The sequence below is a fragment of the Cucurbita pepo genome, chromosome 3, assembly GCF_057944985.1.
Source record: "Cucurbita pepo subsp. pepo isolate OVF chromosome 3, ASM5794498v1, whole genome shotgun sequence".
Taxonomy (NCBI): domain Eukaryota; kingdom Viridiplantae; phylum Streptophyta; class Magnoliopsida; order Cucurbitales; family Cucurbitaceae; genus Cucurbita; species Cucurbita pepo.
In genome coordinates, this window is record NC_141800.1 from 7,677,354 (window position 1) to 7,691,975 (window position 14,622).

At 34.4% G+C, this 14,622-nt stretch overlaps 1 protein-coding gene across 1 annotated transcript; it reads right to left on the reverse strand.

Annotated features, from left to right (window-relative positions):
- Nucleotides 1-8,036: 8,036 nt before the first annotated feature.
- Nucleotides 8,037-9,337, reverse strand: LOC147793146 (uncharacterized). The gene is made up of 3 exons (XM_087121869.1): nucleotides 8,894-9,337; nucleotides 8,392-8,461; nucleotides 8,037-8,071 (listed from the first exon to the last, which is right to left on the reverse strand). Exons 1-3 carry the CDS (start codon nucleotides 9,335-9,337, stop codon nucleotides 8,037-8,039), a joined length of 549 nt encoding a protein of 182 aa, XP_086977995.1.
- Nucleotides 9,338-14,622: the final 5,285 nt, after the last annotated feature.

Sequence of the window (14,622 nt, forward strand, 5' to 3'; positions counted from 1 at the left end):
AAGAAGAAAGATTTTCATGCGAAGAAAGTAGGGAAGACACCAACAGAGAAGACATGAAGAGTCAACGAACCGAGAAGTGATTTTCAACAGCTCCTAGTAGATTGGAAGAGACTCCTCATTCTGAGGTCAGCTGGAAGCGCATTGAGAGACCTAAAGTCAGCCTCGTCCTACAATGCTGAGTATATGAAGAGTTGGTTGATGTAGATATCAATAAATTGTGTGGGGACAGATGTCACGATCACGATTGCCCATGGCGTGTTGTCTATGGCTGCATGTCTCAGCAATTTTTGTAAATAATTTGTTGTCCAAGGCGGCATGCTCATTCCAAACCCCTTTTACTTGCTTTCATGTTAGATAGGTCTTTACCATTATTGTTGTGCCACTAGGGTGTATGACTAGTCACCAAAATCATATCTACACCCTCCCGGACTAAAATTTCCCAAAATGTATTATAGGTCTTTACCATTATTGTTGTGCCACTAGGGTGTATGACTAGTCATCAAAATCATATCTACACCCTCCCGGACTAAAATTTCCCAAAATGTATTATAGGAGAATGTGACTAGTTTCTTCCAAACGTGACTCGAGCATACACTGCTGTTGTCCATGCAGTTTGAATTTTGCATAGTTGACTTGTTCGTCGAGTCGCATAATCATTGTCTCACTGCTGAAAGAATCTCAAGTCCTCATAGTCCTCATGGAATGATTGGAAGAGGTTTCGAGTCTTCTATTCTTCTTCTTCTTTTTTTTTTTTTTTTTATAAACATCCATGTGAATTATTTCTTTATTCAATTTGATATAATTGTTGGGAGCATTTCGAAAATCGAACTCGAAACCTCTCGCACCCGAAGCGTGAATCATACCACTAGACCAAATGCCCTTGTAGTTAGGGTCAAGGGTGTAATGCCTTTGAAGTTAGGGTCGAGGCTCTATCAAAATTCTGCAAAAATAAATGGTACTACCATCATCTTCTTTTGCAAGACTTTCTCAAGCCCTCATGGAATAATTTGAAAGTGATATCGTTTCCAAGATTGGAAGAGAATCTTACCTACACAATTATAAATTATAATTAAAAAGATATATATATATAGCTTCTTCTTCCTTTTTTTTTTTTCAAACATCTTTATTTCTTTGTTCAACTTGATATAATTGAAAAGGGGCATTTCGAAAATCAAACTCGAGACCTCTCGCACCCGAAGCGAGAATCATACCACTAGACCAAATGCCCTTGTAGTGAATCTATCATTTTTAGTTGCTAGTCCATATGTTTTATGCGCCTCTATATTTAAAATTTATCCACATGTTTTTGTGCTTTAGAACCTACCTTGTACGTTTGAGATTATGAATGACTCCGCTCAAATTATTTTGGTTGAAGCTGCATTGCCACTAAAGCATATGTGCATTCCTTTGGGATTTACTTCGTCCCTTTCACAATTTTACTACGTTGAGAATTCTTTGCGACCATTTAACAATAGTTATAATGGGATTGCTATCTCATGTTAGAAAAACCCTACCATTTAACAATATTTATAATGGGATTGCTATCTCATGCTAGAAAAAACATGCGAGTAAATGTAATCTCAAATTAGAATCATAATGATATGACCAATCTCACTATTGTCATATGACCTCATGACCAATCTCACTATTGTCATATGACCTCTCACACCCTAAGCAAGAATAATACCACTGGACGAAATTCGAACATCTATCATTTTTAGCTCTCACTTGATATGATTTTTTCATCTATCATTTTTAGCTTGATATGATTTTTTCATCTATCATTTTTAGCTCTCACTTGATATGATTTTTTCTCTCAAGTTTGAAATCTATATTTCTTGGGAGGTGAGGGGCTCAAAGCATTTTGTTGAGGTCCGTCTTTTTGTATAGGTGGAAGTTCAAGGATTTAACGGAAAGAAAATCATCAACCCTTTACAATCAATACACGGAATTCTTAATTAATAAACTTTATTTGATCTTCATATAAATTGTTAATATAATCAATCATATAAAGTAAGACTAATGGAGATGCATGGTAACGATACCGAGAATTGAACTCGAGACCTCTCGCACCCAAAGCGAGAATCATACCACTAGACCAAAAAGTACATTATCTAATATAATGAATTTATCTCTGAAAAACAACTTTAAATTTTCTACTGATCTTGCTGAGACAACTTCTTCTGTTCCAACCCTGAGTGTTATCTCGCCTTCTGCAAACACTCTCCAGGAACTAGTTTCTTGAAAAAACAGAACAAATATGATTAGTGGCCCCTGAATCCAGTATCCAGGTTAAGTGATCATACTCTACTAAATGTATTTCTACAACTAGTAAATCATATTTACCTTGTTGTGCCTTTTTGGCTTTCTTATCTGCAAGGTATTTTGGGCAGTGACTTTTCTCGTGCCCGTTTTTATTGCAATGGAAACATTTTCCATTATCTGCATTTTGAACCTTAAGTTTGTGGTCGGTAGGAATCTTATCTTTCCCCTTACCCTTTTTGTCAAATGCAACCCAAACTATTCGGTTTGCATTTCAGCAGGGGTCTAGGGGACATTCCGTAGTTAAAACAAACCTCAAATCTGTTGGGTTTTATGTCCTAAAACTCATAGTTTGTAAACAAAAACATATTCTATTTTCAATAATGTTATTATTGTTGTTTATTCAGTAAAGATTGTTATTGAATAAAGTGAACTTTACGATCATTAATCTAAATCCAATAAACTAAGAACACTCTGGCTATAGTATGATTACTTGAACTATATGTAGAGACATAAGAGTGGATCAAGTTCAAGTAGATATAGTCAAAATGATCTATAGTATAAGGATAAGACTGAGTACCTTATTCTGGGGACACTATGGATGCGGCCCACTTTTGTATATGATATAAACAATGTGATCACTAAATTGTACATGTGGAGACATGTGAGTGGGGGCGTTCTATTCAATGAGTCTTGCATAAGATCGGACCATGAAGAAAACCACTCTCACTTTATAATGTCGTTTACTGTTGAGACTGATTTTCTTTTCATTCGATAACCTAGGTAACTCGGTTTTAATCCTGAGCTAACCATGAATTTCTTTTTATTCGGAATTATCCTTAGATTTGCATGGGTGAGAATGGCTCTAGTTCGCCGACTCAATAGGCCTCCCATTTTAGGGGTAAGACTGGGTGAATGGCTAGGGACGTGGGGTGCAAGATGGAATTCACTCCTACCCACTTTTAGGGATAGAAGAGAGTTAGTTCCCTTAAGCACCGACTCCAGGTCTTGAACGAGGGGCCCCACCCTCTCATTAGCCTGAGAGGGATTCGGTTTACTGGTTGGACCACAAACAAATTGTTCATTAGAGGATCAGTGAGACATAAGGAACAAGAAGTAACTTTAGGGGTAAAACGGTAAATTGACCCAGCTCTAGTTACAAACAACCTGTGAAGGATCAACTTACTAATCATAGTTATATCAAATGGACAGAAATATATCTATAGTGAGGGGAGTGCAACTACTAGGCTATAGTGGAGTGTCCTAGTAGTTAACGAATGTTGGTTAACAAGGTTAATGAGTTTAACCGGTTAATCTTGGATCGTTGGAGCCCATGATCTATAGGTCCATTAAGTCCCTCTGCTAGCTCATATCGGACTAAACCATAGAACAGTGTGACGAGTGAGTTCGAAGTGTTCGAATTCAAATTAGGGAATATGCGCTACATATATACAATATATTTAACCGCATTTTTGTTTTATTTACGAATTAAACAAAAAGAGAGAATCTGAGATATGTAAATAAGATTTAAATATCTTAATCAATTATGTATCGGAATTGATTGGGATTGACATTTGAATTAATATTAAATATTAATTAAATAGTTCAATTAATCATTTAATGTTACTTTAATTTGAAATTCATTATTCAAATTAATTGTTGAATTAAAATGAAGAAAGTCAAAATGTTACTCCATTTAATGGAAAATTCCATGTTAGTGAAATTTTGAGGTGTCAAAATTTGGTTTAACCAAACTTGCATGCTTCCCAAATAAACCCCACAAGTTTGAGTGGAATTTTAAGTGTCAAAATTTGGTTAACTCAAACATGCATGCTTGCCACATAATCCAAACATTTGAGTGGAATTTTAAGTGTCAAAATTTGGTGATCTCAAATTTGCATGAACATGCAAACATGACTCTTTAAATAGAGTGATCACTGTATATGGAAGTTCTTCTTCTTCCTGGTGAAAAACCTTGAGAAAAACCTTGAGAAAAACCTTTCACAAACACTCTCTTCACATATACAAAATCCCTCCCAAGTTTAGTCACTCACCGGATTCCACAATCCCGTTCTAAGGCCGGAGGATAATGGAGAAGACACTAGTGGTGGTTCGAAACCGGTCCGTGAGGAAAAAGGAGTTTGAACTACAAAAGGTTAGTAAAGGAATGTCTTGCCTTAACCTGAAAAATGTAGTAGCAGATGGCTTTAAAGAAATACTACCTCACTATTTCTGTGGGTTTTATTTATTTATTTATTTATTTTATTTTAATTAATTAATGTATTAATTAATGTATTATTATTATTATTTTAACTATTTTTATAATTATTTTTATTTGTTTATTTCTTTATTTATTTTTGGGCTATTACATGAACCCTCCAAATTTGTGTTGTGGCAGATTAATATTAGAGCACTCAAATTTTAGATTATATAGATTTTACTTAGAATAAAAAGTCGTATATCTCTATGACTTAGTTGGATGACACGTCTCGCCACGATCAAGTAAGCAGTCTAACCCTATTTCGAAGTATATGATATGTTTTAAAACTGGTATGAATTTATTGTATGTTTTGAGTTTCGTGGTAGTTATAAAATGTCCTTGTACATTAAAGAGGGAATGTTAACCATATAAGACAATACTGGATCAAAGTTATAGTGTTTAGATATGGTGAGGAGGAAAAGAGTGTGTTAAGAATGAGAAATAGAAATAGAATTGGAATCGAAAGTATGATCTTCATTCAGGTTTACCACGTTTAAATAGGATACAAACTATCAACTAAAACCTAAAAATAGAAAAAAAATATATAACTAACTAAATCTTGTAAATAAATAAAATATAGGGTTAATCAAATCTATAAACTCCCTAAATATCTCAGATATATTCTAACTAATTATTAAAATATATCTCCAAAATATCCTCTTAATACTCCCCCTCAAGTTGGAGAGTGTATGTCGATCACACCCAACTTGTCCTTCAAAAAGTCAAACTGCTGTCTTCCCAAAGCTTTAGTAAAAACATCTGCCAATTGCATTTTGGTCGAAACATAACACGGTTTGATGATTCCAGCTTATAACTTTTCTCGAACTATATGACAATCTATTTCAATGTGTTTTGTACGTTCGTGAAAAACTGGATTGGATGCTATATGTAATGCTGCTTGATTATCACAATATAATAATGCTGGTTCGGACAGTGGAACATTCAAGTCTTGAAGAATGTATCTTAACCAAGTTAACTCTAAACAAGTATTTGTCATAGCTCGATACTCAGTTTCTGCTGATGATCTGGACACATTAGACTACTTTTTAGACTTCCAAGAAATAATTGAATTTTCGAGGAAAATGCAAAACCCAAAAATAGACCGTCTGGAAGTTCACCACCCTAGTCAGAATCGCAATATGCTTGTAATCTTAAATTGTTTTCAGATGGCAGTAGGAGTCCTTGACCAGGAGTGCCTTTGATGTACCTCAGAACTCGAAGAGCTGCCTCCCAATGTGGTTTTCTTGGTTCATGCATAAATTGGCTAAGCATACGAACTGAATAAGCTATGTCAGGCCTAGTGACGGTCAAATATATTAATCTGCCAATCAACCGTCTGTATTTACTTGGATCATTCAACTTCTCTCCTTCAGTTAAAGAAAGTTTCAGATTTTGATCCATAGGAAATTTGTTTGGACGTGCTCCTGTAAGACTTGTGTCTTGAAGGATGTCTAGAGCATACTTCATTTGAGACATAAAAATTCCTTTTCTAGATCGAGAAAATTCAATGCCTAGAAAATATTTCAAATTTCCTAAATCTTTGATAAGAAATTTCTGGAGTAAACTAGTCTTGAGATATTGAATTTCTTTGAGATCATTGCCTGTCAACAGAATATCATCCACATAGATTAGAACTGCAGTGAAAGAAGTACCTTTACTCTTAGTAAACAAAGAGTAATTTGCTTTAGACTGAGTGTAGCCTGCATTTTGTATAGCTGTAGAAAATATGGAGAACCAATTGCGAGAAGCCTGTTTTAATCCATAAAGAGATTTATGGAGCCGACATACTGTATTCTCCCCCTGTCGGCGAAGACCTGGTGGTAAAGACATATAAACTTCCTCGTCTAGATTACCATGGAGAAAGGCATTTTGAACATCCAACTGATGGGTGAACCATTTTCGGGCAGCAACAACAGTGAGTAAGCAACGAAGTGTAGTAAGTTTCGTTGAAGGGGAAAATGTTTCTGTGTAATCAATACCTTCAACCTGAGTGCATCCCTTTGCTACAAGTCGAGCTTTATAACGTTCAACAGAACCATCAGAGTTGTATTTAATTTTGTACACCCAACGACAACCAATAGCTTTATAACCAGGTGGTAGAGGAACGAGAGACCATGTATGATTACGTTCCAAAGCTGCAATTTCATCATTCATAGCCTGCTGCCATAACGGGTCGCCAACTGCCTCGTCATAGGTTTTAGGTTCTGTCTGGGATGTAATAAGAGCTAGAAAAGCACGTTGAGTAGGAGAAAAATGAGAGAATGAAAGGTAATGATGAAGGGGATACCTGGTGCCAGTGCCGGGACTCGAGCTAGAGGTTAAATGATTGGCTCCAGAAGACATCTCATAATTCTTATGCCAAGCTGGAGGCTGTTTAGTACGAGTAGAATGTCGGAGTGGAGCTGATGTATCAGGTGGGATAGGATTGGAATTAGTGGGCGAATCTGGAGAAGGTGGAGGAGACGACGAAGTAGTAGGTGAAGGGATAGGAGGTGAAGGAGGAATAAGAGGTGAAGAAATAGAAGGTGGAGGATGGATCATGAAGTGGTACAACAGGAGTCGAAGGAGCTAATGTCGAAGTTTGTGAAGCTAATGAAAAAGAAAAATTATCTTCACAAAATTTAACATCACGACTGATAATGAATTTGTGAGATTGCATGTCATACAACTTGTAACCTTTATGACCACAAGGATATCCTACGAAAACACAAGGAATTGCCCGAGGTTCAAATTTTTGCTTAGGATGTACTATAGTTGCATAACATTTACAACCAAAAACTTTAAGATGATGAAATGTAGGTGGTCGTTTGTAGAGTGCTTCAAAGGGTGTCTTGTTAGATAACAATGGTGATGGCGTTCTATTTATAAGATAAACAGCCGTTCAAATGCACTCTCCCCAAAAATTAAGTGGAACCTGTGACTTAAAAAGAAGAGACCTAGCTACATTTAGGATATGGCGATGCTTACGTTCTACGACTCCATTTTGTTGTGGAGTATAGACACAAGTGCACTGAAATTCAATACCACAAGAAGTAAAGAATGGTTGCAAAGATAGGAACTCAGTCCCATTGTCTGATCGAACTATCTTGATAGTAGTATGAAATTGAGTTTGAACGAATTTAACAAAGTTCATTAACAAATAATGTACTTCTGACTTATGTTGCATTAGAAAAATCCAAGTACATCGAGTAAAATCATCAACAATAGTGAGAAAAAAACGCAAACAAGAATGGGTAGGAATTTTATGTGGTCCCCAAACATCACAACGTATCAGATCAAAGGCAGAATGAGTTGTTATTGAACTTCTTGGGAAAGACAACCTAGTTTGTTTTGCTAACGAGCAGATACTACAATTATGAGAGCATTATTAAGATGCAATTGATCAGCTAGAAATTTAAAACGAGAAAAAGAAGGATGACCTAGGCGTAAATGCCACAAATCAGATGACTGAGATACTTGATGACCTGAAGATTTGATTGGAGATGAAGAAATATGATAGAGACCTCCAAATTGTTTACCCGAGCCAATCATCTTCTCCGTCGCCAAGTCCTGCATAACACAAGAATTAGGATAGAAGGTGACATAACATTTCAAGTTATTGGTAAGTTTGCTGATCGACATTAGGTTTAAATTGAATGAAGGCACACATAAAACGTTGTTTAATTTAAGGTTAGGGCTAAGGGAAATATTGCCAGTATGTGACACACGTGCTGTCTCTCCATTAGGCAAATTTATTGTAGACATGATGGCAGCCTTTGGTTCAGTCATAACATAAGATTTTGATACTATATGATTTGTAGCTCCACTATCGAGAATCCATGAATTAGAACTCGCAGAGTTAATAGATAATGTAGATATGGGAAACAAACCTGCAACATTGATGTGATTGTCAGAATTACCAGAAGGGTGATGATTGATTGTAGATAAGGCTTGTGCTATCTGTCGTAATTGCTCAGAAAAAAAAATTGGAATGGAATTAGGTGACTATTCTTCTGTATTCAATTGTGAAATATCGGTCATATTTGCAGATGATCAATATCCATGATTATTGTGTTGATTGACTTGTCTTGTCCTTCCAAAATTATTTTTCTGTCAACACCAATCTTCTGTATGGCCCCTTCTATCACAAAACTTACAGTGAAACTTAAGAATTCGACACTCATTGCTTGTATGACCACTTTTATTGCAGTGTTCACACGATTTTTCCTTGGTGAATTTTGAATATATTGTTTTCTTCTACACTGCTGATGCAATCGAGAAACTCTCAGTAGGTTCAGAAGTTACCTGACGCTGCATCTCTTCTTGTACAAGTAATGAATAGGCTTGCCTCACATTAGGTAATGGAGACATCATCAATATGTTAGATCTCACCATTTTATAACACTCATTAAGCCCCATGAGAAATTGCATCAACTTGTCTTCTTCGCGTTGATCAATATGTATTTGACGTTGATTACAGGTAAATGGTGTGCGGTACGCTTCCAGCTCATCCCAGAGTGCTTTGAGCTTGGTGAAATATGTTGACAGTGCCATGGTTCCTTGTGACATCGTTGCTATCGAGTTTTGTATTTGAAAAATTGCTGGAGCATTCTTTTGTGAGATTTGATCGTGAAGATCAACCCACACTTGATGAGCTATCTTGGCGTGAATAGTGCCTTTAGCGATATCTGCTTCAACGGAATGAGTTAACCAAGATATTATCATACTGTTGCACTGATTCCAGAGTTCGAATTCAGTTGAATTTGCATCTTGGGACGGTTCCTCAATTGTGCCATCAATGAAGCCAATTTTCTTCTTGGCAATAAGAGCATGCATAACTGATTTACTCCAGGATTGGTAATTTGCTCCATTTAATTTGATTGGATCAAGTGAATATCCTGGCTGATCAGAGTGATGAATATAGTAAGGATGTGTTAAATCAACATCCGAAATTTTGAAGCTGGATTTGGCTGATTCCGCCATAAAGGAAATTTTGATATTTAAGAACACCAAGATCGGTGCTCTGATACCATGTTAAGAATGAGAAATAGAAATAGAATTGGGATCGAAAGTATGATCTTCATTCAGGTTTACCACGTTTAAATAGGATACAAACTATCAACTAATACCTAAAAATAGAAAAAAAAAATATAACTAACTAAATCTTGTAAATAAATAAAATATACGTTAATCAAATCTATACTAACAACTCCCTAAATATCTCAGATATATTCTAACTAATTATTAAAATATATCTCCAAAATATCCTCTTAATAGAGTGGCAGTGAGATATCTGAATAGCCTTAGGACAACAGAGAGTTGTTGCTGTAGAGTGCGAGACATCTAACCAATGAAATTTTGGTACTAGAAATGATGAAACTGGAGATGGTCCCCAAACGTCTGTATGAACCATTTCCAATCGCACTTTCTACGGTTCTTTGGCAACTTTTGTGAAGCTAACTCGTTTATATTTTTCCATAACGCAGCTCGCACAAACACCCATATCAATCGATTTTAGGCCTTATAAAACTTCATTCACAGCCATCATCTCATTTTTTTGAATCTCATATGTGCAAGTCTATTGACACTACTGTAAGGTGTATAAACATGATTGTTGTTACTCAGAGTGCTTCCAATTCAAGTAGACTTTAATTGAAAGCACTCTTAGCAATAGCAACCATGTTTATACACCCTACAGTGGGGTATACGGTTCCAGATTTTGTGTCATGCTACCACCATGACACCCTTCACAATCTTCCCCAAACTCTTTCCAAACTCGGCTGCATAACCTGTGCTATCCAATTGACCAATAGAGATCAGATTCTTCTTGAGATCAGGAATATATCTAACATCCTATAACGTCCACCAATTTCCTGCTAGAATTTGTATGCAGACATCTCTCTTCCCTTCAATCTCCAACGTTTTATTGTCGGCAAGATACACCTTCCCAAAATTTCCTTTTTTGAAATTTTGAAACAATTCCTTACTTGAAGACAAATGAAACGATGGAACTGAATCTAAAATCCAGAATTCAGTTGGGCTATTCATGCTACAAATTAGAGCATCCTCTGTATCTTCGGTTGAATATATAGAATCAATGTCATTTTCAAATTTGTGATTTTTCTTTTGTTCAATTTTGTACAATCTGTCCAAAAGTGTCATTTTTCTCCACAATTTCAACATTTTACGTTTGGTTTATTTAGAGATTTTTCTCGATTTCTTGATTTGATCGCTCATGTTTGTTTGGTCTCATTAATTTACTTCTCGTTTGGGAATACTTTTGCTGACATCTCGAATTTCATCAAACTTCAGTTTATCAGATCCTCATGAACTGTTGATTGCAGCAACAACAGTATACCACGACTCAGGTAAAGATGACATCAAAATCAATGCTTTAATTTCATTTTTGAACATAATTTCCACTAAGCTCAAATGCTCACAATCACGTTCAACTAATTTATATGATCTGCAACAAAGCTACCTTCAGACATTTGTAGATTAAACAACCTTTGCATCAAATACACCTTGTCCATAGCCGACGGATTTTCGTACATATTTGACAACACCTTCCATAGGCCCGATGTCGTCTTCTCTTTAATGATGTTGAACGTCATGTTTCTAGACAGCGTCAACCAAATCAACCCTAAGGCGTGACGATCCTTGAGCTTCCAGTCCTCCGTGGTCATGATATTCTACTTCACCCCCAAAAGGGGTTTCTGAAGATCTTTTTGGTCATATAATCTTCAATCTGCATCTTCTAGAAACTGATATCGAATCCATCAAACTTTTCAATTCTTGTCTTTGAACTTTCCATCTTCACATACCGTGATAATCTCACTTCGCTCTATACCAGTTATTAGGATCACACAACAACGCAGACACTCGATCTAAATGAACACAAAGAACTTGATAGAGAAAATGTAAGGAGAAATATTGACTAAAAGTTTTGTATTAATGACTTCAAGGTATGCAAAGAGAGGAGGTGAAGTATGAGAAATATAGCATTGACTAATGGGTATATATATGATTGGTGAAGTATGAGAAATATAGCACTGACTAATGGGTATATATATGATTTCAGTTTATTATATATATATATAACTTTAACAATATAACCGTCAAATATATATAAATATTTAATATATATATCTCTATCAGTTTTTTATAAATAGTTAGGTATCCGCTTCCCGCCCATATTTAGTATATATATCTCTATTAGATTTTTACTCTAAATAGTCAGCCTCTATATCCAGTTAGTTTTTTCACGCGTACTATATATAAATATTTAATAGCCTCTTAGTTTTTCCATGCCTATATATAAATATTTAATAGCCTCTTAGTTTTTCCACGCCTACTATATATAAATATTGAATAGCCTCTTAGTTTTTCCACGCCTACTATATATAAATATTGAATAGCCTCTTAATTTTTCCACGCCTACTGTATGTAAATATTTAATATATATATCTCGATCAAATTTTTACTATAAATAGTCAGCCTCCATATCCAACATTCTAGAGTCAAATAGTTAGTTTTTAGCCTACTATATGTAAATATTTAGTAGCCTGCTTAGTTTGTCTAGGCCTACTATATATAAATATTTAGTATATATATCTGTATCAGATCTTTACTATAAATAGTCAGCCTCCGTATCCAACGTTCGAGCCCAAATAGTTAGTTTTTCTACGCCTACAGTATATAAATATTAGTCGCTTGCTTAGTTTTTCTTCTACGCCTACTATATATAAATATTTAGTAGCCTGCTTAGTTTTTCTACTTTTACTCTATATAAATATTTAGTATATATATCTCTATCACATTTTTACTATAAATAGTTAGCCTCCATCCTCCGTATCCAACGTTCTAGAGCCCAAATAGTTAGTTTTTCTACGCCTACTGTATATAAATATTTAGTAGCTTGCTTAGTTTTTCTTCGACGCTTGCTTAGTTTTTCTACTCGTACTATATATATAGTTAGTTTTTCTACGCCTCCATCCTCCGTATCCAACGTTATAGTTCCCAATATTTAGTAGCTTGCTTAGTTTTTCTTCTACGCCTGCTTCGTTTTTCTACTCTTACTATATATAAATATTTAGTATCAAAAGGACTCGAGTCAGCAACATTGAAAGTAGAATGTGCTGAAAATTCTCTAGGAAGATCATTTTATATGCATTGTTATTAATTATTTCAAGGACTTGATAAGGGTAATCCCCTCTTGGATGTAACTTGGTCTTCGTTTGAGATGGGTATCGCTCCTTGTGAAAATGTATCCAAACCCAGTTATCGAGTTGAAAAATGATTTCCTTCCGTCCTTTGTTAATTCTTGAAGTAACTTTAAAATTTTGTTTCTCAATTGTCTCCTTCACCTCTTTGTGCAATGTTTTGATCAGACCTTACTTGTGGTTGCTTTACTCACAAAAATATTTAATTCTTAAAGTAACTTTTTGTTTCTCAATTGTCTCCTCTCAACAAATGTTTTTGTAATAGCAAAATATATATATATATATATATATAATAAAAATAAATAAACAAATAAAAATAATTATAAAAAAATATATACGTCAAAATAATAATAATAATAATAATAATTCATAAATAAATAACTAAAAACGATTACTTAAAAATAAAAATAAAAATAAAAATAAAAATAAAATTTACCCGCCTCTTTCCACTAACCTCTCATCGGCATCCTCTTTCCTCAACCCCACAATATCACAGTTCATCCAAAAAATAAACAGAAAAAAAAGGTCAGATAAAAAATGTCAGATTTGAGAAAAAGAAATGGTGTTTCAACAGAAGAATATGATGCACATTTATGTGTGGAGATTTTGGTCTGTTATTAGGTAAAATCCTATCTCAGATTTCCTTCTTCTATAGTTATGGTTATAAGAAATTAATTTAGGATCAAATTTCTTTCATATTTGATATTTTACCAATCCTATAGTAATGGGATCCCATATTCAATTAATTAGATTTTTTGTTAGCATTGGAAGTTATAGATGTTGACCTTTTCGCCATTGATCTCACTTTAATTAATTTCAATCAATTAATTGATTGATGTTTTGATGATAACAAACCTACTCTTAATTATTAACTATTTTCAGTGTTTTGAACTGTCCACAATATAAGGTCAGGAATAACGATTTCAACACTTTTCAATTACTCAAATAAGAGCTAAAACTAAGAAATTAGAGTCGAGACAACATACCCGACGTGATGATGTGGCAGCAAAATCAAAATGATGGAAAAATAAAAATATATCAAAGTATGACATTTATAATTTTACAAGAGTAACAAAGGACGGAGTTTTTCCTATTATTATATTTCTAAATAAAATTATTTTTACAAAATATAAATTTGAATCTAACCGTTACTCACATCGATTTTTATTATTACTATATTATATTATTATATTATTATATTTTAAAATTTTGGTAGTTACTCACATAGTTTTTATTATTATTATATTATTATATTTATAATAAATTTTTAATTTTCATTTGACGGTTACTCACATAACTTTTTATTATTATTATCTTAAAAATTTTAAATAAATGGATTTAGAAAATTTTCTTATTTATTTACTTTTAATCTCCACCTTCCATTCTTCCTAACACAATCCAGTGGTCGATATTAATTCCTACATTTTGCCACTTTTATTCTCTATATAAACTCATCAACTTCCCCACATTTCATACACACAACTTCCATACATTCTCCAATCCTTATTTGTTCAAAGTCTCCCTTGTTTGTTGCTCTCTCCAAGCTTCCAATTTTATTTTTATTCATTTTATTCTTGAGAGAGATTTTTTTATTGTAATGTGAGAAGATAGTTGTGAGTGCTCCAAATTGTAAATCTACTCTTTGAAAGAGTTGTGGTGTGTTACTATCAAATTCAAATACTTGTACCGGTTTGATCTTGTGCTGTGGAAAGGATTGAATTTGCTCTTGAACTCGTAAAAAGAGCAGTGTAGCGGTTTGGCTCTGATCAGCGGAAAGAGTCGAGAAAGTTGTTTATTCAAATTTCCAAGAGGCGTTTGGGGAGTGGAGTAGGTCGAGTTTGACCGAACCACTATAAAACTACGGTGTCATCTTTTTAACTCTTTCCTATTTAATTTCAA

What these genes read in the sequence shown, in the direction of transcription:
- LOC147793146 (XM_087121869.1), bottom strand. Translation starts at nt 9,337, where the DNA reads ATGCATGCTCTTATTGCCAAGAAGAAAATTGGCTTCATTGATGGCACA. An exon ending in TTAATGAGTGTTATAAAATG is followed by an intron (nt 8,462 to 8,893) that starts GTGAGATCTAAC and finishes CAATTACGACAG; the next exon opens with ATAGCACAAGCCTTATCTAC. An exon ending in CAATCACATCAATGTTGCAG is followed by an intron (nt 8,072 to 8,391) that starts GTTTGTTTCCCA and finishes TGTGTTATGCAG; the next exon opens with GACTTGGCGACGGAGAAGAT.